General features: G+C 40.0%; 3 protein-coding genes across 5 annotated transcripts; 2 read left to right on the forward strand and 1 right to left on the reverse strand.

The window, feature by feature from the left end:
* The first annotated feature begins 1,175 nt into the window (after positions 1-1,175).
* On the forward strand, positions 1,176-8,959 carry polk (polymerase (DNA directed) kappa). 2 transcript variants are annotated; one of them, XM_074638187.1, is made up of 16 exons: positions 1,176-1,318; positions 1,494-1,637; positions 2,274-2,393; positions 2,524-2,676; positions 3,123-3,254; positions 3,379-3,529; positions 3,712-3,933; positions 4,262-4,386; positions 4,614-4,780; positions 4,874-4,906; positions 5,014-5,110; positions 5,830-6,001; positions 6,145-7,131; positions 8,191-8,239; positions 8,344-8,450; positions 8,546-8,959. In XM_074638187.1, the coding sequence occupies exons 2-15, from the start codon at positions 1,509-1,511 to the stop codon at positions 8,423-8,425; spliced, it is 2,619 nt and encodes an 872-aa protein (XP_074494288.1). In that variant the 5' UTR covers positions 1,176-1,318; positions 1,494-1,508; the 3' UTR covers positions 8,426-8,450; positions 8,546-8,959. The 2 variants fall into 2 exon arrangements, with proteins under 2 accessions (XP_074494288.1, XP_074494287.1); XM_074638186.1 differs by having other exon boundaries at positions 8,344-8,959.
* A 450-nt stretch (positions 8,960-9,409) lies between these two features.
* On the forward strand, positions 9,410-14,613 carry ankdd1b (ankyrin repeat and death domain containing 1B). Its single transcript, XM_074638201.1, has 15 exons — positions 9,410-9,804; positions 10,233-10,333; positions 10,474-10,572; positions 10,681-10,779; positions 11,050-11,154; positions 11,279-11,380; positions 11,520-11,618; positions 12,169-12,267; positions 12,435-12,533; positions 12,711-12,809; positions 12,937-13,035; positions 13,311-13,406; positions 13,787-13,988; positions 14,223-14,354; positions 14,475-14,613. The coding sequence occupies exons 1-15, from the start codon at positions 9,621-9,623 to the stop codon at positions 14,528-14,530; spliced, it is 1,671 nt and encodes a 556-aa protein (XP_074494302.1). The 5' UTR covers positions 9,410-9,620; the 3' UTR covers positions 14,531-14,613.
* On the reverse strand, positions 14,427-26,557 carry poc5 (POC5 centriolar protein homolog (Chlamydomonas)). 2 transcript variants are annotated; one of them, XM_074638199.1, is made up of 13 exons: positions 26,398-26,557; positions 23,522-23,605; positions 22,793-22,946; positions 22,019-22,126; positions 21,651-21,850; positions 19,960-20,136; positions 19,561-19,665; positions 18,339-18,518; positions 17,812-17,995; positions 16,243-16,376; positions 15,789-15,890; positions 15,395-15,565; positions 14,427-15,283 (listed from the first exon to the last, which is right to left on the reverse strand). In XM_074638199.1, the coding sequence occupies exons 1-13, from the start codon at positions 26,458-26,460 to the stop codon at positions 15,149-15,151; spliced, it is 1,797 nt and encodes a 598-aa protein (XP_074494300.1). In that variant the 5' UTR covers positions 26,461-26,557; the 3' UTR covers positions 14,427-15,148. The 2 variants fall into 2 exon arrangements, with proteins under 2 accessions (XP_074494300.1, XP_074494301.1); XM_074638200.1 differs by lacking the exon at positions 26,398-26,557 and adding an exon at positions 24,718-24,869.
* Between the last annotated feature and the right edge of the window lie 654 nt (positions 26,558-27,211).

Raw genomic sequence — 27,211 nt, forward strand, 5'->3', positions numbered from 1 at the left:
GTGTACTTCAGGCACGATGAAAACGCCCCAGTCTAAGGTTCCTCATTTAAGAAAACAAAAGCAATAAAGTCTAAAAGGAAACTCAGGTTCATCGTGAGGTTATTATTATTTTTATTAGTATTATTATTATTATTATAAAATGTTGGAGGAGCTTTTCACATCTATTAATAAACTGTTCACCTGTCAAATGTTTCAAAAGTCGCTTAAAGGGTAATTTAATTGCTGTTTTATAATTGCTTTTCCCGTGTTGTCCATGTATCTATTTTATGTTTTTTATTTTTTCCCACTCACAATGTTGTTTGGTTACGATTGCCCAGAAGTCTTTATAGATATTTAAATCAATATCCTCCTCACAAACACTGACCATACACTTCCACGCAACACACGCACACACACACACACACACACACACACACACACACACACACACACACACACACACACACACACACACACGCACGCACACACACACACACACACACACACACACACACACACACACACACACACACACACACTTATCTTTTTTTATATATTTACTGTATTGTTATTGTTGTTATTATATATATATTGTCCTAATTGTTTGTTATCACTATTATGTAGTCATATTATTTTTTTATATTAATCTGGTCTCCTCATGAAGCCCAGTGGGGTTTTTGCCTCTTCTGGCACTGTATATTATCCATTTATTTTTTGTTATGTTGTATAGTCTTAAATTGGGCAAAACAAATATACAGTAAACAATAAACAGTAAAATCATGATCATGATCATTATCATTATCTGCAGCTAAAGGAAACCCTTGATGTACCTTTTCAAATAACTTCAGTAAAATAAATTGCTGTGCCTCTTTATAACCACGTGGGTCCACTGTAGGACAGCAGGACAGTTCTTAATTCTAACAGATGACAACTAAAAAGTATCTTAAGTTTCATAGGAAACGAAAGCTAAAAGGATGCTTTTTGTTTCATATTTATACTATCTGGGAGACGCAATAAAACATATCTGGAGAAACGTAAAATGTTAACGTAGTAGTTTGAACATTGATTTTTTTTTATTTCGCGTCTTTGAAAGGGGTAAAAAATGATCTCGTAAAGCTTATCTTACTAGCACAACGTGATCTCCTGTATTTAATTTATTTCCATTTATGTATTTGAAGAAGTAAACAGGGTAAGTCCCGCCCCTTCCGGTGATGACGCATGTGTGCGGAAATGCCGCCAAAAACCGTCATCGACTGTTTTGAAAACATGTTCAGGCATAAACCGGTAGACAGCTGAGCGACTTTCATTCAGTGTGATTGAGCCTGGTCAGAGTGAAAAGGTAAGTTTCTGAATTACTGGTTGGTTATCTGATCTAGCTAGAAAAGGCTCACACAAAATGGGATACATAGATCTTAGATATCTTACAGGTTTATCAACTAACTAACTCTAATAGAGGTCAGATCGTTATGAATGGGACCATACTGCCAACAAACAAAGTCTGTTTCTCCATCAAGGATCCACTCTTCAGGATGAAAAATGGGGTTTCATCCACTAAAGGAGAAGGCTTCCTCTCCAGGATGGCCCTCAATGACAACAAGGCTGGTATGGAGGGTCTGGACAGGGACAAGATCAATAAGATCATCATGGAGTCATCCAAGGTAACAAATCCAATAGACTTGTTCTGTTAAGTCCTGTATGACTATCAATAATCCTCCATACATAAGACGTGTTAGAGAGGACAAGGCTGTCAATATGATATGGTGCTCTGTTTCTCTCCACATGGCACCCCAAATATATAGGGTCATTGGGAATATGTTATGATTATGTATGTATGTACACGTGTGTTTGTATGGATATGTACAGTATGTATGTGTATATGTATAAATGTGTATGTATATATATATTTGTGTGTATATGCAGGTATATATGTATACATTTAACTTATTTATTTATTTTTCCCATTATTTAGACACGAAAAGGCGGGTGGGATGGGTGGGCGGGCGGATACAATGTTTATTGTATATGTACACTTTAAAAAAGAAAAAAATGGAAACACTCTTGTCTCCAAATAAAAATGAATTTAAAAAAAAAGAGAGGACAAGGCTCTATAGTGTGCTGTTGTGGACAATGTGAAATGTGAGGTCCTGTTTACTGTCTTGTGTCCAGCCTTGTGTGAAAGTCCTATATCCCCAGCGTAATGACATACAGTCCCAAAAATAGATGTGCTATTGTAGCTTTTCATTATGACTGTGTGAATGTGTAACTCTTTATTGTCCTTTGTCGTTTCCCTGCAGGGATCTAGGTTTTATGAGAATGAGCTGAAGAGAGAGCAGCAGGTGAACCAGCGTATTGAGAAAATGATGCTACAGAAGGCACAGATTACAGAACAACAGTTAAAGAAAGCACATGCTCAGGTAAGACATGTCATGGATTTCACTGGGTGAGGTTGGCATCAGTTTCTTTTTAGAAGTCACTCAAAAACACAAATGCAGACAAATTTCATGTGCTATTAAATGAAAAAAAAACAACAATCTTTCTTTATAGGTGGAGAGGATGACCGCCGAGCTGGAGAGGAGTCGTGATCTCAGCCGTATGATTGTACATGTGGACATGGATGCTTTCTACGCTGCTGTGGAAACGAGAGACTGTCCTGAGCTGAAGGACAAACCCATGGCTGTAGGATCCACGAGCATGCTGGTGGGTTGAAATATGTTCTCGAAATGGACACAATTATGACATTTCTTAAGAAAGACAGGGTAGAAATATACGAAAATAAATAGAAAAACTATGTGCATTAAGTTACTGGTCACATTGTACAACTTTCTGTGATACAGTTCATCACAAATCATTTAATCATAGCTTTGCAAATTATAATATTTATCACATTAATGAGCACATCATTATAAATCTCCTAACCATGATCCTCACAGTATAAAGCAGCAGTACTACATTTTCTCAAATTACAGTGAAGCAATACGTCTTCATATGCATATTTTATATATTACTAAATAATTCATTAAACTGTACATTACTGTATTATTAGAAATCATAGATATTTAAACCAATACCAATGTTATATGAATGGCTTCAAGACACATTTAAAACAGTTTTTTTTCATTTAGATCTCACCCTTTCTCTTTCAGTCAACATCTAACTACCATGCCAGGAAGTTTGGGGTCCGAGCCGCCATGCCTGGCTTCATTGCAAAGAAACTCTGCCCCAACTTAGTTATTGTTCCAACCAACTTTGATAAATACAGAGCTGTGAGTGACGTGGTAAGAGTGATTGCAAAACACACACAAAGCAATAAATGCATCTAGATACTTGAATGAAAACAAATGCTATGCAGCTGTTTTGTGTCTTCTTGCAGGTGCTCATGAATTTGTATCTCTCTGTTAGATCCGGGAGATTTTTGCAGACTATGACCCTCACTTCCAGCCAATGAGCCTGGATGAAGCCTATCTGGATTTTACAGAACACCTGGAACGGAGGCAGAGCTGGCCACAATCCTCCCGTACACATCGCTTCCGCGCCAGCAGCGCCGCTACAGGCAGGACTTAATTATACAGAAATGTAGAATGATTATATGGTTTGGTGTTTTTTTTGTAGCTGCAACATTTGCCACATTTACTGTAGACATGATAATATGATGGGGAACATTTCTGTTACATGATTTTTCATACACTAGAAATCCATCAGTTTATTGTGTGATGTCAATTCTTTTCTGTTAAGGTGAAGAGCAGATTGAGCTTCCCCAGGAGGCAGAGCCAGATGAGAAAGACCTCTCTCTGGTGCTGTTTGATGACAGCCCGAGTTCCTCTCCCGGCTTGTCGAGCTCTGAAGGTGTTGGCGCTGCTGGCGGTGCGTTTGAGGAGTTTGGGACGTCTGTGGAGGAAGCTGTGAGAGAGATGCGCTTCCGCATTGAGCAGAAGACCATGCTGACTGCCAGTGCAGGTGAGCGGAAAACCACTCTGACATTATTAATAAAATACTATCCCTTTTTTTTTTTTTATCAGAGTGTCTGGCTAATGTTTAACATTTGGCTTTTTAATTTGAGTGTTTCACTCTTCTTGCATCTTTGTTTTCCTCCCTCTCCTTCCTCCCTACTTTCTGAATAAAAACCGGCAACTCCACTTTAAGCATAATTCATTCTTAGCAATAACAAACTGCTCAACAATACTAATACAAATCTTTCCTGCACATTTTGTTTAGAATTATGATCAAGATTATGTGTTATGTTTTACCAGCCGTTCATTTACAAACACACTATTCACTCTTCTAGGAATCGCTCCAAACACGTTGCTTGCCAAGGTGTGCAGTGACAAGAACAAGCCCAACGGCCAATACAGACTCCCCTCCACTAGAGAGGCAGTCATGGACTTCGTGCAGAATCTCCCAGTTCGCAAAGTACAGTACACATTGCTCAAACTAAAACATAAACAGAGAGCCTTTAGGTGTAGTTGGTGATCAATTATGGAAAGATGTTAGAATGTAATCCTGTTTTTGTATTATTAAACGCTGACAGATGAGGTGTGAAGTGACTAATAATGTGCTGCAGATACAGGAAAGATGGTTGAAAGAAAATCTATATCAATATTTAAAGAGTGTAAAATGTGTTTGTGTATCCTCTCCAGGTTTCTGGCATAGGGAAGGTGAGTGAGAAGATGCTGAATGCTCTGGGCATCAGTAGCTGTTCTCATTTTGGCCAGCAGATGGAGCTGCTGTCGTTGTTGTTCTCTGAGACAGCCTGGCATCATTTCATGCAGGTTTCCCTGGGTCTGGGCTCTACACATTTATCTAGGTACTTCACTCTCTGTCTGTTTAATAAAACTCAACACACAACTGATTGAAAAAGAAAGAGGAGATAATACTCACTGTTTTTGCTTTTATGCAGGCACGAAGAAAGAAAAAGCATGAGCACAGAAAGGTACGGTTTTAATGAGGCATAAATAGACACTGACACAGCTGAATTGATTTTCTTAACTCCCTCATTTCCTCTCTGACACACTGTTTTCTGACACTTAATCTTTACAGGACATTTAAAGAACTGAGCAAAGTGGAGGAGCAGTTGTCTTTCTGCAGGGAGCTCTGTGAAGACTTAGCAGAAGACGTGAAGAAAGAAGGTCTAAAGGTAGTGAATGAGGGTTGCTTTATTTATTTTGCAACACGAACATTCCTCTCCACACGTCTTATGAACAAGTGCGTTGTCTTGAACACATCCCTGGCTACCTGTCCTGGTTACATCAACCATACACAGAAGGTTATACTGTATACTGTTGAGACATTGCTTGGGTGAATCTTGACTTAATTGAGCAAAATAAAACAAGCATTTGGGATATTTGAACAGAAATGGATAGCACAAAAAATGAATTGAGAGAAATGGGTTATATTGGTTAAAAGAAACTCAAAGAAATGCTATCTTATTCTTGGCCTCCCTAGAATCACCCCGACTTCAAACAGAATCTCATACAATTACCTCAACCTGTTCATTCCTTTTGGAATCGATATAGAAAGGACTGGATGGCTTGGCACTACCATCACCCCCCTGCCTGGGCCCTGATGTGGCCTTGATAGCTGGAGGAAATGGAGGGCCATTAAGGAGACAGCAGAGGCTACTATCAGCCTTGGAAATGTCTCCCTGGGAGATGATCACATTACTATGAAAGCGCTTTGTGGCGTGTTACTCACAAAATGCATTCTGACAAGTGATATGACAGATTTCCATCTCTCGTCTATTTATGGCCCTTCCACACAGTATCATTGATAATGCTTATAATTAAGAGGTTGTTAGACAGACAGCAGACGGAGATGACCGTAGCTGTGTTTTTTTTTTCTTCGTTTTTCCTGAAGGGTAAAACGGTAACACTGAAGTTGAAGAATGTGAACTTTGAGGTGAAAACCAGGGCGCTGACGCTGCCGTATGGCGTTGCTACAGTGGATGAGATCTTTGCTGTTGCTAAGGACCTTCTGAAAACAGAAATTGAAATCGAAAGCCCCCAGCCACTCAGATTGAGACTCATGGGTAATTAGACATACGTATGAATTAATATAACTATCTTGAAATAAATCTAAATGATCTGTGACACACTGCATGTAGAAATAATAACTCAGCAGTTGGCGTTCATTTGGAAATTTTCTCCGGATAATTTGTTTTTGTGCCCGTAGGTGTAAGAATCTCTGCCTTTGTCAGCTCGGATGATAAAAAGCCCCTGCAGAGGAGCATCCTTGGCTTTCTTCAGCCAGGCAAGACAGACTCTGGTGGCTCTCCCCAAGGAATGAATCAAGAGCTTGAGAAAGAGCATCTCTCCAGTCACTCCTTCCAAACTGGGTCCCTTGCTTGTCCTCCCCTGGCGCAGAAGTGCCAGAGACAAGAGCAAGTTCCCTGGGGGATTAAGCAGAGGGGGTTAGAGACTGGTGAGGAACCCAAACAGTCTTTCTTCCAAAGGGCTCATGCCAAACGACTGCAACTGCAGGCAGCGAATGCCAGCAAACAAGAGGAAGGGCATGGGGAGAATGCTTCTGTGATTACTTCCACAGGCACTTTTGCTGAAAAGGGTGCAGAGTCATCAACAAAAGCACACAAGAGTGACTGTACAGCCTCAGATCTCTCAGAAAATGACTTTGTCTTCCCCGTAGAGGCCCATGCATCCACATCAGGCTGTGGCGGCGCAGTGTCGGAGAGCCTCACCTGTCCGGTGTGTTCCAGGCAGGTGGAGACGACTGATTTGAATGTCTTCAACGGACATATTGACCAGTGTCTCAGCGATGCCGCTAGAAAGCCAATCCAATGCATAGTTTCTGACTCGGAGTCAGATGTGGACCTAGAGAATGGCCAGAAGGATTGTGAAGAGCTGGAGTCGAACAGAGTTGATCCTCACGAAGACCAGCACAGCATGGAAAACGATTCTCTTCAAACGGATTTGTTGATCAATGATTACAGCAAAACAGTGACCCCGCGACAGCCTCAGTCATGTAATGATAAAGGCCCCGTCCTCATCTGCCCAGTATGTCAGCTGACTCAGTATAGTGATGACCTCACTATCTTCAACCACCACGTTGACCTCTGCCTGAACCAGGAGGTCCTACATGAGCTGGGGGGGCAGAAATCATCTCCCATAAATCCACCTGCAGTTATAAATAGCAAGGCCATAGGTGAGTGTTTGTATTAAATGAGCTGGTTCAACACTTCCACACTAAACAGGAACCACATTCTGTGCACTTTTTTATTATCTTTCATCTTTAAACCTGCTATAACTGATTTTTTCTAACCCAGTAGAACACAGCATTGACATATCATCACCTTTTTAAGTTGATAGGGCGAATTTTTTATCATGCAGTTGCTTATTTAAACACCCAGCAGCTATACAGCAACATTAGCATTCATTGGGAGTCTGATGACTGTTTTTGGTCCAACTCCTGAGACAAATATCTGTGTCTTTAGCTGCTAATTCTGCTGTTTGGTGTTGAGCAGGTAGTGTAGAGTGAGTTTCTAAAGCGGTACAGCTGAAAACAACACTATGAGAGCAGAGAGATTGAACCAAAAAGCTGAAATTTGCTTTAAAGCGCTGTAAAGCCGAGGGGAGCTGCAGATTCGGGTGACAATTCTGTGGAGAGAGACCCTTTCACATTGTTTTCACATTGCCATTCGATACATTGTTATTATAATAATATAAATTAAAGCCACTTTAATTAGCCTATTCATTTTATCCCTTGTGTACTTTGGGTACATACCAGGAATGTCAGTGTTTCCTGCATGGATCTAAAGTCTGACAGTGTATCTATCTCTGCTGATGACCGATAGGATCCTGTTAGTCACGCCTACAAACTGCGGCTGTGTGACATCTTTGGAAGTAACAGAAGGAATGTCTATTTGAGAGGATGTCGGTGGCCTCTGACCTTGTTATTTACTGACAGTGACATTGTGTGAGACGTTTGTATCGATTCCTACAGAGAAAAGACATCTCATTTCAGCCCATGGGGCTTCCTTTGCCCTGGTCTTGGAAATGGCTAAATCACTTTCTCACCTATTCATTTCCCACAATGAACTGCACCCCGGTTTCCTCTTAAACAAGCCTGCCTCAGAAATTGCACTCTTTATATCCCCGAGGAGGTGCTGCAATTGTGTGCCTCCTCGGTGGACGTCTCTTTTTTTTTTGTCAGATAAGAGTTTTTTTTCTATATATGTTCATGAGTGTCTGTTGCTGTTCACAGACAGAAGCCGTTTCCTGCCAACGCAAGCAAGTAAAGGCAAAACCAAAAGGTGAGATTACAGATTGTTGCACAAAATGTTGACATGTGGTCTCTGCATATTCCATGTACTGTAAGTAAAGTAGTTACAAGGGATGTTTTTTAAATGACTTTCAGACGGGACTCGCCTTCCTCTCCCCCTTCTAAAAAGGCTAAAGGCCTCGGTCCTCGCAACACCATCGACAAGTTCTTCAGGTGACGGTCATGCACAAATAATGTCCATCCTCATCTGGAAGAACTGAGAAGGTTTTCTTCGGGAAATAAAAAAACACCTCTCCCCTCCTGCCTATGTTCCACTGAGCAGGTTTTCATTGCACACAAAGCCATATTAAATTTTTCTCTTGACAAATCTGTATTTAAGATGCCTGTAATATTTGCACTAATATGCCTTATTTGTTTTTTAAAAGCCAAATCCTGTTTTAATTCTGGCAAATTAATGGTAATATGTATGCCGGTTTAATTGCCTATTTTTGTTATGCGCTGAAGATAAGTGTAATGTTTTTATTTTACTGTATGCAAAATGGATCATAAGGGTATTTATTACATGCTGAGGTGCCATTGTTATTTATTATTTATCTTCATGAAGTTATTCCATTCAGATATTTTCAGTAATTTCCAGTTGTATTTATTGTGTTTTCCAATGATAACTGTATATGTTTAATAATTAAGATAAGAGAGTCCTTCTATCATGTAAATCGAAGTTGAAATAAATGACTATTCTGCTGAATTTTCACTTTGGGTGATGACATTTTTTACAATTAATTACCATCAGTTCTCTATTAATCTGACTTTTAACCAAAAAGGGTTGGTTTACTGAATAATAAGGTTGGTTTAAAGAAGTTTATGACCGCAGTATTGCTGGTTTAAATCATGAATCTGTTAAGAAATACACGCTGCACAGTGATCAGCAGCAAAAGTCTGTATTGTCTCAGGTGTGAATGGGAAACATTGCTCCTAAAGAGCATGTGTAACTAGTCAAACATCCCTGTACAAACAAGTTAAACTGCTATTAGAGCCTTAAGGTAATCTTTTGTAAATATTGCACAACATACTCAAGGCATGATATTAATGAAGCCATAGTCATGGCACATACTCGTCATGGAACATAGGTGAAGTGTGACTTGTAAAATATTCTCTGTTAGTATCAGCAATCTCTCATGGGTGTGAGCAGGTAAAGTAAACACAGATCAGCCCTCCAGCATTAAGACTATAGCAGGAGTACGCTTCCACTTCAAGCCTTGCTGTTGTCTATTTGAAGACAGGAACTGCACGAAAACAGGTTTGTCTCATCTTCTGTGGGATCTGTTTCCTCGGGTATTTGGTTTGCTTTGCTTCCAGTGCACACATTGGGTTGTTACACCAAGTTTATCTTGGTCACACAAAGAGGTTACTTAATGAGCTTCCCAATGCCGAGAAAAGCTATGGCTTTGAGGGCGATGATCAAGAAGCATCGTCCTAAGACAGAAGATTTGGACCCTCGAAAGTGGATGAGACAGGAGAAAATGAGGGGCTTCGCTGACTTAATACTGAACAAGCGCTCTGCGGAGACAGACGACAGCTTTGACAACGAAGAGATGTGTGAGTATGTACAACAATATGAGAAAAGGTGGGAAATAAATAATATTCAGTGGCTTTACAGAATATTCAAATGATAGATTATAGAGCATTTCAAAGAAAATGTCACTTGTTCAGGACTGAGCCCTTGAGTTTGTATTGTTGAAGCTGGAGTTAATCATTAGTTATGGTGGAATGACTATTTCTTTAGAAGAAACCAGTATATTTGCACAAGGCTGAGACCAAGGCGATCTCCTCCGCAGCACATAAAACATACACACTCATCTCAGCTAACCTTACAGCATGTTCCTGCTGAGCTTTTGACTCAAATACCATTGTAAAATCCTCACACGGTACCTTTTGTATTAAGCCTAGTACATGCTGTTATATATATTAAATAAAATATTTTAAAAAGCCATATGTAAAACCTTCCTGTCTGCTGTATTGTGCAGTGCTTGATAAAGAGAAGCTGTTTATGGAAGCAGCTAAGAGAAATGATGTGGAGACCATGAAGACTCTTGGAAGAGGGCTGAACACCAATGCAAAGAATGTGGTGGGTCTAAATAGACAAACCGTCTATCTTACAACTCAGTATACTGCATTGTATAATATCACACAAACTCACTCAAAGGTTGGTCATTTCTGGGATTTTTGTAAAAACCTATATTAAACTGATGAAGTTGTTTGCCTCAGGATAACAGGACTGCCCTTCACTACGCAGTAGCTGGCAAAAACAAGGAAGCTGTGCAGCTTCTTCTGCAGCGGAGGGTCAAGGTGGACCAAAAGGACAATGTGAGAGGGGTTTAAATACCTGCTACTGAAAACTTGAGCCACTGACAATAGCTTATGTAGTATTCTTAAATGATCACAACTTTCCATTTTGTGTTGTGCGTCTGACAGTTCGGAGTGGCGCCCATTCATTTGGCTGCCTGGTTTGGTAGTTTGGAGATCGTGCAGTTACTGGTGCAGGCTGGGGCTGAGCAGAAGGTTGAGAACGAGGTAACAGAACACTGTTTCACTGTTGATATTGGGCCATTTGTCTTTTTAATTTGTGCAACACTTCTAAAAAACATGCTCCTCCTCAGGCATGTGTTAATTCATTTCCATTATCCTGGATTTTGAACCTAACATTTGTATGCGTGTCTCATTACAAACCTCAGCCCAGATGCTCTTGTTCCTCTTGGTATACATCCTTTTGTTGCCTAATGCAGCTCCAGGTGCATTTCTTCTATTGCACACTGCTTGATCAAACATTAACTTGCTTTTCAGGAAGGACTGAACATCATGCACTGTGCTGCTATCAACAACCACACTGACATTGTAGATTATATAGTTAATGACCTGCAGATGAGAGAACTAGACAAAGATGACCAGGTATCTACTTGACACTAACTTTTCATAAATCAACTGTATATTTCACTGTCTGGGCAACTTATTTAGGAGTACCAAAGTCCATGCAGTAAATGTGGTTGTTTGTACCTCAATTTTTATATTTCAGTCAGGACACAGGCCATTTGCATTGGCGGCAGAGCATGGCTGTGTTGAAATGATGGATATGCTGATCATGCCATACAACATGGGCACCATGAAGCCCAACAAGGTGTGTGTGGATTTGTTTATGGGTTTTTGGTTTGTCTCCTATTTATGCTCACGTGTCTGAGTGCACATTTGTGTGTTGCACCTGCAAACAAGCTCAACGCTCTTTGATGCCAGTTGTTTCCCTCCCTCCCTTCTGCCAGAGTGGGGACACACCCCTGCACTTAGCTGCCAGGAACGGCCACTTGGACGCCATCCAATCGCTGCTGCAGAGCTTTGATACACGGGATGAAGTCAATATGGTAGACAATCAGTGTAAACATCGTCTCTATCACGGTTTGGTTTGTGACAGCGTGTGCTCAGTGACTAATCCACTGCTGGATGGTGGCTCCACTTTGGATTAATTGAGATGTATCAAACATGTACTGGTTAATATAACAAGGCAAACTGTGTTCTGGCTTGAACTTCAGCTCTGACTGGTAAATTATACTTGATAAGACTTACTTGCTGCTGTTGGTCAAAAATTCTTATAACTGGGATTGGAGTTTAATGATGGATATCAACTGAATTACGATGACGGTCTGTTATTAAAGTATTCAAAATGTTAAAAAAAGACTTCAGCATAAACCAATACCAAATATTTTTTAAATATTTTGGCTATGAAGTTACTGATGCCCATCCAATTGTAAGAAGGGTAGTTGATTTCTGATTTCTAGTTGGTTATAGGCCTGGAAATATTGTTACATTTTGTGAGCATAGTAAGTCATTTTAAATTGTGGTCCACCTGAGAATAATGTTCTGCTTCTGTTGTGGTTATCTAACACCACTATTATATTTGTTTCTGTGTTGCAGGACGGTGAGACAGCTCTGTATCAGGCTGCAGACAACGGTGAGGAAGAATGTGTATTGACCCTGCTGGAGGCTGGTTGTGACCCCAACATCCTTACAACGGTACACTAGGCCACTATACTGACTTGGTGCCCTGATGTTAATAATGCATTACTGTAAAATATTGTAATATGGTTTATCCTTTAGGCAGCATCAAAGTTTATGTGGTAAATAATATGTTTTTGTTTGTTTTTGTAGTAGGCCTACAGCTAAACCTCCCTCTCTTGCAGGCCAACTGCAGTGCTCTCCATCCAGTTTCAGAAAGAGGAGACACGTGTCTTGTCCAACTCCTCTTAGATTACGAAGCAAATACGGACTTCCAAAATCAGGCAAGAAAACACAAGCTAGGTGGCAGTAGCACACTCTCTGAGTAAAGTTTTTTGGTAACACAGATGCTGTGGACACTCGGCCTGGATGCACACCATTGTAATTTTACATATTTTCTCCTAAGCTAAGAGTTCATTTTTGGGAGCTCATGTTGTGTAACAGGATATTTTTGCTCTCAGCACCTAGAGGCTCCTATCCACCTGGCAGTGAAGAACAATCACATCCCTGTCATCCATTCTCTACTGAGGGCTGGCTGCAACGTTAATGTCACCGATAAGGTGAAATCTCCCTAGTCACACAGTCAAATAAGATGTTAGCCAAACTATATATATATATAAGAAAAGAAATAAATAAATAAAATATTTGCTGCATTGTGTTGTCCTGTCCTATGCTATGAAATCTTAGAGGTCCCAGACTGCTATGCATCTCGCTGCAGAGGTGGCAAGAATTGAAGTTGTGGAAATGCTTCTTAAAGCCGGGCTGGATCCGACACTCCAAGATAAGGTAAGAATTCTCACAAACACTATTTCTAGAGCTAACATAGTGGACTTTCCATACATGTTAAATTATGCTCTTGTATTTGTACATGTGCACTTTTATCAGGACTTAATCTTGGTCAAAATCTGATAGTTAAACCATCCAAAGGGCAAAAAATTATATATGATTAATTTAAGACATAACAGCAGCATGATACATTTAAACTTCTAAATCCAATTCATGTACTTTACAGCTGTAATTCAAGTTTGTGTATTTTGTTGTACCTGTTGGATTCGGAGCAGCAGGGTAAGACGGCTCTGGGTGTGGCAGTCAGAGCAGACGAGGCGATTATTGTGGACATGATCATCAAAGCGGAAAGATACTACGCCTGGAGGAAGGTGAGAGACGGGGAAATGATACTTGTAACTTTTACTGTTTTCATGTGTGCCATAATCCATTCTTGAGGCCTTGAAATCAATAATTACATTCATCACAAATGATTCATTTCCCAACGTCAGAATCTAGATTAGTTGAACCCCCTCTAATACTATTAAAGCATCCATGGTAAAAAAAAAAAAGACTCACAACCCAGAGGCATTTGACAGCCAATTTAACATAAATTTAATTAAGGGCATGCCTGATTCCTTTCCCTTCTTGATCTGAAAATGTTTAACTCTGGCATTCATATTGGCAATCATTTCCAATATTCTCTTCCAGTGCTCCTGTGCTCTGTGACTCTGAGGCTTGTGGCCTTTAAATAATTTAATTGCCCTTTCAGGCCAACCCAGATGTTGATGAGAGAATTCACAGCGAGTGTCCGCTAACGTTTAAACTCGACCACCGCTTCGAGACCAAGCAGCTCCGTTCGATGGCCTGGCGCCTGGCGTACGAGCTCCTGAAACCAGGAGACTGGAAAAGTCTCGCAGAACACTGGGGCTTCACTCAGGACCAAGTGTCAGCTATCGAGGAGCAGTGGACAGGTGCCATAACTCACACTGACTGGACAGGCTTCTGACTGGGCATTTGGCAACTCTCTGAAATAGTATAAAATGAGCTTCTTGAAAGGAATGTCCTTGGATAGCTTTTTTTTCCCCAATCAGATTTGCTAATTTATTTTTTCTATTTTATCATCCAATGCACAGAGGCAAGCTTTAGGTTATTTGTACTAGTTGAAATGTTTTCCTGGCTGTACAGTGCTGTGTGTTTGTCCACAGGTCAGCACAGCTATCAGGAGCATGGGAACAGGATGCTGCTGATCTGGCTCCACAGGGAGGAGTTGGCTCAGAGGAGCCCTGCTAAAGAACTCTACCAGGGCCTCATCTTCACAGGGAACAGGAAAGCTGCAGGTACATTCAGTTAACATATCCTTTTTTAAAACATACTGAAGAATCTATAAACATATATCTGTGCTGCCTGGGGGATATGTGCCAAAGTTTTATTGCAGAAAATGTTAATTTGTCTTACAGATATGATTCGGATGGAGTCGGAGAGTTCCAGCAGTAAGCACTGCAGCATTTTATGAGGATGAACAGTGCAACATATGGACTCACAAAAACTTCATGTCATTTTCAACTACTGCTCTGTACAGGAAGTTAGCAGTAAAATTATTTATTTAAAAAATTGTGCATCAGATCATTAACATATGGCTTTGGTTTAGTAAAGCAAACAACCTGTGGTGTTGGACGGTCTGTCTCAATAGAAAACTTCACTAAAATAAATACTTAAAAATATGTGTACAGTGTTACAGTACAGGCTCACCTGTGCATAATTTAAAGTTAAACTTTTTCATAGAAATAAATGTCCATTTTGCAATTCTAAAATGTGTCCAGCTGGTAATAATTAAAAACATTAACATGTGCAGTTCTAAACACCTGCCTCTGTGTATTTTCCTGAGAAAAATCATATTGCTCAAGAAGTCGTGCACATTCATGAAAGGAAGCTGAAAAAAATGTAATGTTCACTTCATATGCAGAGAGCAAGGGCAAATTTACTCCAAGATATCACAATAAAACGGACTTGTAAACTAATGCCACGCCAGCTATTTCTAGGATTGTTGCATAGGATGTGTTACATTTTAAATCTAGACTAGGTGAGCAACACTTTCTGTTAGATGTGTGTGTGTGTCTGTGTGTGTGTGTGGTCAGTCAACTACTTTGATGGAGTGTACATGGCACGTGCTGGCGTGTGTTCTGGAGGAGCTTCTGCCTCCAGTGGAGCTTTGGACCTGTTGGGAGGAGCGGGGAAACTTGGAAGCCGTGGCCTGACCAATAGTGAGCTGAAAGAAACAAAAGAAATTCATTATTATTTTTCAGCTTCACATGACTAAAGGTATACACATAATAACACAAATAGTGATCTAGTAGTGATGCACACTGTTGTCCCATACCTGTGTAACAGGATGATGGCGTTCAACTATCACAGAGCTCATGGGAGGAGCCACACCCATCACCTGAAGGTTGCTGCGTGCCGCCTTACCAACGTCATTCCGTGCAGTGATGCGAGCCGTTACGGTCTTTGAGGGTTTTTGTTGACTGGCTGTGATGACACGGCCGCTCACCTGAAACAACAAAATATCATTTTGTATCATCATGTATAAATGTGATTACTATAGTATAATATTTTTTACTAAACTTGAGTCATTCTTTGTTGTTGGTCATGAATTTGATAACCATTTATTCAAATATATTATTGCCGTCATAGTTACACATGTGAAGGTGGACATTATCATTACTTGTAACGTCTTGTACCAGAGTCAGTAGATCAGTATGTCTAATGCTAACCTGTTTGTGGGAACTTGCAGCGCTCCCAGGTGGGAGGGAGCTGTGCACCACTGTAGTGGGAGGGATCACTTCTGCCCTGGACATGGAGGCACCAAAGCCCACCTGAGTAGAAGGGAATCAGAGGGAACAGGAACAGGAGTGGGATTTAGAGGAAGGGAGTCATAGCTCAGCAAATAAAAACAGACAGAAGGAATTACAAAAGCAAATTAAATGCTACTGTACAAACACTTCTGTTTTAGTGACCTCTACATGAGAAAAGTGTGAAGCCAGAAGTTGCAGCGATATAAAGTAACAACAAATACAATTTCTAAATTAAAGAAAAAGAAAATGATGCAAATACAACAGCATATTCAAGACTTTTTATATGAAAGACCGATGGGTTGATTGATCCAATGAGAGATTTGAGAAGGAAAAGGACTAAATAAATGTATGGTTTCATTAGAAAATGTCTCACCATATCGTCTACTTCGCTGTGGGAAGGGTCCGGGCGGTCAAAGTGGACTGGGCTGAACCGTGTGGTAGAAATGGGATATGGTTGATGATGAGGCAGTGTAGCAGAAACAGGCTCATCCTGGGGATGCAGAATATCTACAGAAAGTAGAAAAATATTAATTCAACTTGATACAAGTTTGTTATAGCTACAAAAAAACACTAGTGCTGAATGTTTTGAATCTTTCCCAGTCAACTGATTTTGAAAACCTGATGACTGGTATCCTGTGAATGAAAAGCCTACCCGTCTTATATTTCCTTTTGGTTGAACAATTTCACTTTCTAACTCTTAGTACTAATGTTATATCATAAAAATGTTAGATGTGGTTAAGTTTGAGCCATAATGTGAATACCTTCACCCTCTCTTGCTTGTTTGGAGATATGTTAAGAGTACAGTTTTTAAACTAAATATGTAATAGAGAAGCCGGTGCCAACTACACGCCCCCACTTTGGCAAATTAAAAAGGTGGCTGATCATTAATGATGCATAACTCCTATCAAGTATGTGCACTCAAAAAGGCTAAATAGCACTTCATATTGATTTTGTGTTAGCCCTGTTGGTTAAGACTAAGAAAAGAGTATTCAATTAACAGCCCAGCCCCAGTTTGACAGTCACATAATGAGATGCATTTCAGGTTGCAAGACTCATTAAATCTGAAAACAGATGGATGAGCAGAAGACCATGCTAGAGTTTGTTTGCACAAGCTAAAAACAGCGAGATCCAGCTTCAGCAGCCATGTGCTCACCAGAAATAGCACAGAGAAGAGCAGTATAGAAATACTGCCTGATCCTGGCTGTTGGTGCAACATGCTGATGGCAGATTGTGAATTAATAGTATGAAACTATAGATCTATCCCTGCTGACTCAGATTTTAGGGCAAGTTCTAGGCTGATGAGTACTATTGCACTGTCATTTAAATGCTTTGTAAACCTTAGCACTGTCAACTGTCAAATGTTGCACCTCTTGTTGGCTACAGCTACAGTCTAAGGTTTATGACAGTTATGTTTGTCTACTCAAATATTGTTTCAAGCCCTTAACCCAATTTTCACGGTGCTAACATACTACTAAATAACAGTAAATACACAATTTAATAAATATCGTCAAGGGCTATTGAACTTTTCCAGCTAATCTTTCAGTGCCACATCAAGGTTTACAACTTGTGCAAAGTAGCCCTCAGTCAGCACTCAGCACATCCATTGATTCATCACTCCATTAGATGAGACGGTGAATGACTTCAAGAGAAGAACAAAGACCACCCTCCACTCCACTCATTCATAAATCTACTCGGTTGTCAATAGCACACGACTGCACTCTATCGGAGAAATGGTATTTCTTTCTTTTCCTTCAGTTAGTTTCTATCTTGATAGCTGTGTTGAATCAATACAGCACAAAGGCAACGCTAGCAATGCCTTTATGCTTTGTTATATAGAGCAAGGGTCTATTTATGTAGTTATGGGGCTTGTGATGATGTGCTAGTCGTTTAAAAAGATGGATATTCTCTAAAAATAGTTTTTTGTGGTTATTTTATTACAGACCATGTTGATGGTGAACTGGAGGTTGCTCTGGCCGTCCCTCTGTAGTGTTGAACATGCCGAGAGCCTCCATGTTGAGAGCACACACGCCCCTCATGAAGGCTTTCTTCATAGATTCTTCATAGCGCTCTCGCTCTAGTCGCAGTCTCTGAATCTCTGCCTGGGCCTTCTCTAAATCCTCACAGTGCTGCGGAGACAGGTAGCAGAGGATAGAAAGAATTCAACTATCAGATTATATAATACTGACAAAAACACCTGATGCTGTCTATTTTTCTTGCTTTCATTCTTATGCCTTTGTGTTGCGCCTTGATATATATCTATAACACCACCAATAACACTGTTTTGAAAAGTATATGTACCTATGAAAGAAACTAATAAATCCTGGTAACCAGTGGTGCTTTGAGTCTGCTTTACATGACTCAGCTCTGTAAATGTACAACATGTCTTACTGACTACAGAGTGCTGGGATTCCCATACAGGAGACCACACACACACTATTTTATATGCGGGTCCTTCACTCGCTTATTTACCTCTGCCAGCTTGGCCTCATACTCTGTAGACAGGCGGGTGCAGACCTCTTCGGCCCTCGCACGGCATGCCCGCTCCACCTTGACCTTCCAGTGTTTCTGGATCAGAGACTGCCAGCCCAACCACACCTTCTTCTTCAGCTGGAAATTGTAGTGCTGCCGCGCTACCTGAGCAGCATGAGCCTAGCAGGGGAACCACAAGACCATGAAAATATTCACAAGGAAATAATTACACCCATAATTCATTCTTGTGCAGGTGCAGTACATTTTCTCATGTGGTGCACTTCCCGTGTCATGTTTTAGACAAGAAAATGAGTCACCCACTTATATTTACCATTTTAAACAAATGGCATAAACAGCTATTTTGTAAATGTAAAAAAAATGCACTTGCTAGTTTGATCAGCAGTATAGTATGAAAAGGAACAGATTGTTCACCAGTGCACTGACAAAATATCATATGTAAATTTTGTAAGAGGGGATATTTGTGTAAAAATGTGGCATATTATGCATTTTCAGTGTGCAGTGACATAGTGATGTATGGGTCGGTACCTCATGCAGAGAGTGATCATCTGCATAAACCATTTAACTGCACTGACACTAAGCTAGGAATGTTAAGATACATTCACTACCAGTTATTTTACATCCATTTCTCAAAAAATATACATATATGAAAATTCTAAAAACATAAATTATACTATTTAACTGAACCCAACAAACACCACAGATCACAGCCTAAAGTAAAGAGTGAACTGATGATTCAATGATCATAAGATGTTGAGATATTACATGTGAGGCTCATGTGATTTTCATCTGAACGAAACACAGGCATTCCTTTAATATGGTCTGTACAAAATTTGGTCAGCTCACCCAAACAAATATTTCATCCTGCCTTTACCTTTTATATAATGTTCATGCAGAGTAGCAGTAACTTTTTTTTCTCTATGCTAAGTCAAGTAGTCTTTCAAGTTATTTTTCACAGCTGACTAAACTAGAAAGCATCTGCATATTCGTAGTGTAAAAAGGAGACAAACAATAAGCAAACACTGATGCTGTGTAAGGGATCATGTAAATATGCTCCTTGCTTTAAAAAGGGTTATGAAATTTAGCCTGGCAAGGAAGCTGAATCTAAATCTCTCCAATATCCAATGCAAATGCCGATGAAGACACCCACCCCACTGTAAATAGTTTTCAACCTGTGGGAAACACCACAGTGTCATCAGCGTACCTCTTCTTTGGCCTCAGTGTGCTGAAGTCTCCAGCGGGTGAAGGCCTTCATCTTTTCATGCTTCTCTTTTTGTCTGTCCAGCACGTGGCTCATGTTCCCAATCACCTGTGGGAGGACACATCACAAGATACGCTGGTTTAAAAAGAAGACAAAGGCATTCCTCATCTTTTTCTTTCAAGTTCCAAATGTACATAAGAATGAGAGACAGAATGAGCAAGTCAGCATAAGATATATATGGAGCTGATATCTTAGACATGGATTAAGCCCACCCAGTCCTACACTGAAATGTCATAACAATGGAAATGACTGGAAATTAAATCTCAGTCAGGTACTTAATCCACATTCAACCAACCCGCACATTATGTACAGCAGAAAGCAAATAAATACACATGTAGTCACCTCATCTTTTCTCTGGTTTGAAGTCTCATAGGTGTTAAGCAGCCCCTTCAGGCTGTCCAGCTCTGACCTCAGGCCAGCTGTTTGGGCTGCATACCTCTCCCTTTCTTTCCTTATCTCCAGCTTGTGTTGCTCCATCGAGGCCAGCTTCCACTTCCTGAGCTCAGTCAGCACATTTGACTAATTAGGGAAGAGAGAGGATGGGACAGTCACAGTGTGATCATTACACTGCTTAAGTAAATATGGACATATGTACACATATCTTCAGCCAGATGATTTCAGAGGTCTAGAACAGGTTACAACATGCAGCCTCCAGAACACACTAATGCAGAAGTAGAGCGAAGATTTGGCTTTAGAGGTAAATGGTTTAATTGTGACCTGAACTAAAGTTCAACAGGATCAAACAACATCCACAACTGTGACCATGTTTGCCCCATTTGGAAGTTAAAACAGCAGACAAGCAACCAATTCTATCGGTCAAGAGAAATGAAAGAGTCTCAACTTCCTCAACTACAGTCCAGGGTTCTGCCTTTTCCTAGGTCAAACCCTTTTATCAGCACCACTTAGCTGGCGACTGGTTGTCACCTGCCCTCCATGAATGAGCTGTACAACATTAGAAGAAAAGGGCAGGAAGGACACCCACGTCCAGGCACTCACCTCCTCCAAAATCATTCCACTGGGAGACACATTAAAAAAGGTCACTGGTTCCATGAAGAGGAGAGCTGTCATCCTCTTCATAAGCCTTCCTGAGACTTTACATTCCCTTTATAATCTCTGGTCTCTTCCTCACCATCACTTATGGAAATTGTCCACAGTATTTCTTGCATTTAATCCATCTCAGTCTAACTGTCTCATTGCATGAGGATGGGAAATGTTAATATAAACCTACTATGCAGATTTCAGTTGCTTGTACACATACAGTATGCATTATTTATCATTATATAAGCGGAAACTAACAGTGTCAGTGACATTTAAGCATTTTCCACCATGCAATATTTTAGGTTTGTAAATGAAGCGCAGTAACACTAAAGTTTCTTTGCCAGAAACATTTGACTTCCAGATTGCTCTTCAAAGGCTTGAGTAATGCTCTGTTGACACTTTACCAGACTGAACCACTTGTGCAAAACTTTTTGCATTCTCGTTTCAGTTTATCAAGAATAAACCTGCCACCACAGGAATATAAGTAGATGTTGGGGATCTGGTGTGTGAATTTTATTTAATCTATTAATTTATTTTCATGTATTTATGTTTCTTTATTATTATTATTAATTTGTTTTTTTTATTTCTTATTTTTATAATAAATTTCTTTAATTTAAATTTCCTACTTTATTTGATGAATATTATTATTTTATTATCATCATTACCATATTTTCTCCTCACTTGTTTTGGAAAACTTTGTTTTCAATTTACAGTTACTATCTGTTATTATATGTATATATGATTTATTTGTTATGGTTTAGGTTCCTGTAGTCATTTTTCTTAAGGAAACAATAAAAAAGAAAGAATAAACCTGCCAGCATGCGTCTATTTTGCTGTAAACACACCGCAGCTATTATTATTGTTCAGCCATGTCAAAGCCCTATATATAGCCATGAAACATTATCTATGGTAAGCTCTCAAGCAGGCAGCCAATCAGAGCCATTAAACTGATGGATTGTGGAAGGACAGTTCTACAGTATGAGGAGCAGACTAACCTTCAGGTTGTTGCTCCACGTGTCCAGAATGTTCTCCATCTTGCTTATGTTCTCCTCCGAGATAAACATCTCTGTCACATCGAACTCGAGGGGGTGTGGGCTGTTTGGCCTAGACCTCTGAGACACCATCTGTAACCTGTCTGAGGGAGCTTTCGAGAGCACCGACGCCCTGCTAGATGACCGACCTGCCGTCTCCTCAGCTGGAAGGCAAAGAAAAAAGAAAAGCAGACGGACAGAATATCAATAGAAAATTAGATTACATTGCAATTGGGTGGTATCTGTATTTCTTTTGATATCACAAGAAATAAATATACAATTAGATATCAGACCTAACCATTTTGTTTTTTTGTACTGTTAATTAAATTTACCATGAGAGGCTCTTGAGCGTGTGGAGGGCTCAACAATCAAGGGGGAGACTTGTGACGATCTCAGACTCCTGCTAGAATGCCTCCCATCTTTAGCTTCAGTGGCGGTATCTGACAGGAGACGAAGAAATCAGAGAGAGGCACAATGACAAATAGATAAAAAGTGAATGCTGCTTAAGTACATTTTGACCTGGAATAGGTTAAAATGTAAAAGTCAGAAAACAAAAGACAGTTTAAGAACAGAAAAGGTGATGGCGAGAATGCTGATTAAGACGAGCAAGACTCCTCGTCCAGGAATGCATTTATGTCAATATCTTAATTAAATCCTGCAGGGGGAAGAGAAAGTCTGCACTCTAAAGAGCAGTACGGGCAGAGAGCCAGGAGATCATTACCAATCGGCCGTCTGCTTTCTACATCCCTGTGCACTACTCCATGACAGTTAAAGCACTAAACCTCCAGTGAGAGCTGCAGCTGGAGCTGGAGCTGATGGACTGTTTAAGATGTGAGTATCGTAGGGGAAAGAGATAGGAGGTACGATCTGACAGACTGATATCATATGCATCTTGACTAGACTGGTTTACAGGCTGGAAATATGAGGCTGATAAAAACACACTACATTTCTTCCATGTTGTGATGCCAAATCCTTTTTGACAGCAGATCATTTGACGGGGACAGTGTTTGGAAGGGCTCACGTTGTGTTTCTGTCAAAAAGGCTTAGTGAAATGTGTGTGCGTGTATGAATGAATGTGTCCTGCATACAAGAGGAACCCAAGATACCTGCTGGGCGCAGTGATTTTGTGTCATCTTTTCTCTGGGAAGTCCGACCCCCTGCAGACGGATGTGAGGTGCTCAGCCGCTGCAAGTGAGCACTGGTGACTCTGTCAAGCTTAGGGGTGACCACAGCATAGCGGAGGAGCTCCTCATACTCTTCCTGTTGATCCATAAACAATAAAAAAAAAAAAAAAGTGAGTGTCTATCCATCCATCCATTATCTGTAACCATTTATCCTATTCAGGGTCGCGGGGGGGCTTAAGCCAATCCCAGCTGACATTAGGCAAAGGCAGAGTACACGCTGGACAGGTCTGGACAAGTGTTTATTGATATCTATATTAATTTCTTAGCAATTGTTCCTATTCATATGATAACATTTTAGTCATCATCAATTTCGGGACATAGGGATGTGACAAAAAAAATTGATTATACAGCTTTACAGAGCTGTTACTCAGTCCATAAGGGCAAGCAACACAAGTACCTAAACAAGTTTAGTTTAGTTTTACAATGCAATGATTAATTCAAATATACATTCCTGGCCTGCTTCCTTTGTTTTCACTTCCAAATAAGTGGATTGTTGATTGAAACTGGATGTATGTTTAAAAGTTGTCTGATTGCATGTGTTGCTTGCCCTAACTGACTACACCATGAAGATGTTGCTGTGTTTCCTGATCTAAGCGATGTGATCAAGCACATAAAGGCACATAAATTGTAAATGTGATTTTCTTTAATCACCTGAAGGTCAGAGGAGACAGAGCTGCCTGGATCAGAGTCCTTAGGCAGAACAGGACTGGTTGATAACTCTTCATCTGAGGACATCTAGACAAAAATATGTATAGGTGGAATGATGTTAGTTTAAGGACAAACTGCAGCAGCACAAGCTAGCAATATAAGGCCACATAATCATATGTTGTAAAACGTAGTTTATACTGAATACTTTCTTTATATTAACAAAAAATGTTGGTGTCTTTTTAAATTCTTGGTACAAATGATAATGTTCAAGATTTCACACAACAGACCTACACAGACTCATGAAATCCTTTGTCCCCCGAGCCATCAGACTGTACAACACCTCTGTAGGGAGGGGGGGACAAAGGAGGACGGTCTGCAGGACAGATAATAATGCACAGTGCACTTTCATAAACTAAGCTACTGGAGTTACCCTGCACTATACTTATGTTTAACAGTCTCTTCTGCACTATATCCACTTTTTTTGATAGTCGTGTATCACAGCTGTTACCCTGCACTGTATTCAGTTTTAACAGTTTTCTTCATCTCCTTGTATTTTTATATCTGGTATATTTTTTTGTACTTTGCACTACTAACTTTTTACTGCACTATGGAACTGTGATGCTGGAAACTTGAATTTCCCTCGGGATCAATAAAGTTACTATCTATCTATCTATCTATCTATCTATCTATCTATCTATCTGTCTGTCTGTCTGTCTGTCTGTCTGTCTGTCTGTCTGTCTGTCTGTCTGTCTGTCTGTCTATCTATCTATCTATCCATCTATCTATCTAGCAGGCCCTAACAGTTGTAGTTTACAGATTATGATGTTAGAGTTACTGGACATAAAGGATTAAACTGGTTAAAGAACATAGGGTATGCTTATAATGGAGAAACTTGTGCAAAATAACACAACAAACACATATATATCTGTTCATATAACGTCACAAAACATGCAAACTTCATGTCACAACATATTTGACAGAGGTTCTTTGGTAGGAGAAAAGTAAATGTTCACTTAAGATGTAAGTTAAACACTTTACAACATCTTAAAGTAGCCTAGAGAACAGCACGAGACACACAGCTCATTGGAGCAAACAGCGTTACTGCTGTTCACAGACTCTAGGAGTGAGTAAGTAACTGTTAAATATGAGATAACGTACCTACACAGACGTGTAGTTACGCTGCTTTCGATCATATTTACCTGTTTTATGTGTTTATATGCAGAATAACTTCTCCTGCTTCACTGTTTACTCCGTCAGTTAGAAAATGCTTGCTTTGCCGTTTCAAACCTACCGACTCTTAAACAACACTCTCTGTGATTGGCTACTGGTTCCTCCGCAACCTTGCTAAATCGTCTCTGATTGGCAACTGTTTCCTCAGCAACCTTGCTAAGTCGTCTCTGATTGGATAGAATGTTTCCGTGGTAACGGGTACCACAGCACTAAACAAAAAGCTCCCATTCAGTCTGCTGTGATTTTAATAATACAGCTAATTTACTTTGCAATTACTGAGACAGTTAGTGGTGGAATAAAACTAATTAGCCTATATTTACTCAAATACTCAAATCATTTTGAGGTACTTTCTTTGAGTAGCCTATTTCCATTTTCCTTTTTTTTTCTTTTTCTACTCCACTACATTTCAGAGGGAAATATTGTAGCCTTTTACTCAACTACATTTATTTGACAACTAAAGTTACTTGTTACTTTGCAGCTTTAGTGCAATTATACAAAATATAAATCAACAGATAAATTATGAGATATTATTGTAGGTTACGCTGCCCAGCAGTAGCCTGTATAAAGTAGCCTTTAGTTAAAATTAACTCCACATTCACCAGCTGCAACATTAAAGTGATGTATGCTACACACTAATGCCTCAATAATTATAATCCAGTAATATAATATAGGCCTATATGATTCTCAAACGGGCCATTCTGCGTAATGAGTAGGCCTAGGCTACTTTTACTTTGGGTAGGCTATTTTGTAACAGAGCATTTCTATACTGTAGGCCTAGTATTAATACTTTTACTTAAGTAAAAGATCTGAATACTTCTTCCACCACTGGTGAAAGCCAGTAGCAGTAGTGAGTGGTTCTTTTCAGGCTCTAGGAGTCAGGAAAATATGTAGTTATTGCTACTGGTTGTAGCCTGAACACATAATGATAACTATAGGCTGCTGTCCGCATAGATATTCTCTTAAAGGTCCCATATTGTGCTCATTTTCAGGTTAATACTTGTATTTTGTGTTTCTACTAGAACATGTTTACATGCTGTAATGTTAAAAAAAACCTTTTATTTTCCTCATGCTGTCTGCCTGAATATACCTGTATTTACCCTCTGCATGAAACGCTCCGTTTTAGTGCATTTCAACGGAATTGCAACAGAATTGCGTTGCTAGGCAACAGTTTGGGTCCATGTTTACTTCCTGTCAGCTGATGTTATTTACATACACTGCAACCGGAAATAAACTGGGACACATTTAAAAAGTTTATGTTTAAAACCGTGTAATGGTCTAAATTTTGTATATTTGTGACATCACAAATGGACAGAAATTCTAACGGCTTGTTTCAAATGCACAATTTGTTTTACTTTATAATATAAAAGACATGAAAATCTCACTTTTTACAATATGGGACCTTTTACATTACACGTTAAGAATTAGGTCTGTGAAATGATGATGATTAAACATCAGTGTATAAAGGGGTGTTTTGAGGTTTGATATCCCATGAAAATTGAAAAAAAAGACATTTGAAACAAACAATTTCAGGCAAATCTTCAGTTGGCAGTTGTGCCCATTCAGGGAGTAAACAAACTGTATTGTATCACTAGGCTGGCATGCTGCACAGAGATTAGCTGATTAAAATTGTCACAAGGAAGCAAGCTTACCTCTCTAAAGAAGGTGTAAGTCCTTGGTGAATACCGACACCCTGTTAACCTCCCTGTGGCCATGTCTCTGTTGTTCACTTAGGCAAACACAGAGGACACAATGGTCCACAAACTGAATTACAGCAAAGTCTCTACCCCCAGAAGACCCAGCGCTAAACAGTACTAAGACACATATGTGGGATAGGCCTAACGGCTTGGCAGTCCTGTGCTGGTAGCAGACTATAGAGAGGAGAGACATATGGTCGCTCTCAGCCGTGGCAGAGCTGCAAGCAGTACTGTTGGACTGGAGCCTTCTCACCACCTGGCTGAGCGCTGGGAGTACTTCACTGTCAGCACTGTCATAAGACCTGCAGGCTGACTTTGAACACGGGAATGCATGGTAGTAACATTGGTGACAGTGCCGTAATCTCCCCCAAAAAACAACAGTTTGACAGCTGGTCATCCAATCACAAAATGTTGAGGTCTGAAGGATTCAATCTGATTCATTTCAAATCAAATATATACTATAAATAAACAGAATGATCATTTAGTGGAAGCAAGGCCTGGCACAGACACCCCTCAGTGCACACACATTTTATTATTACATGTCTTGACAGCTGACGCAGGCTGTGAATTTGAACCAGAATCGTGAGGCACAGAGGATAATCCTCGCTGCTCTGTGGGGAGTGGAGGTTTCCTGTTGAATGACAGGAAGCCGTAGCCCCCACAGATTACTTATTTCCATTTCAGAGCTGATGATTCACATGTTTTGAAAGGTTTCGGTGATGTGTTCATCACAGTTTCTCTTTTAGGGTGATTTTCTTGGCTTGTTAAG

The sequence above is a fragment of the Sebastes fasciatus genome, chromosome 6 (genome assembly GCF_043250625.1).
Source record: "Sebastes fasciatus isolate fSebFas1 chromosome 6, fSebFas1.pri, whole genome shotgun sequence".
Classification (NCBI taxonomy): Eukaryota; Metazoa; Chordata; class Actinopteri; order Perciformes; family Sebastidae; genus Sebastes; species Sebastes fasciatus.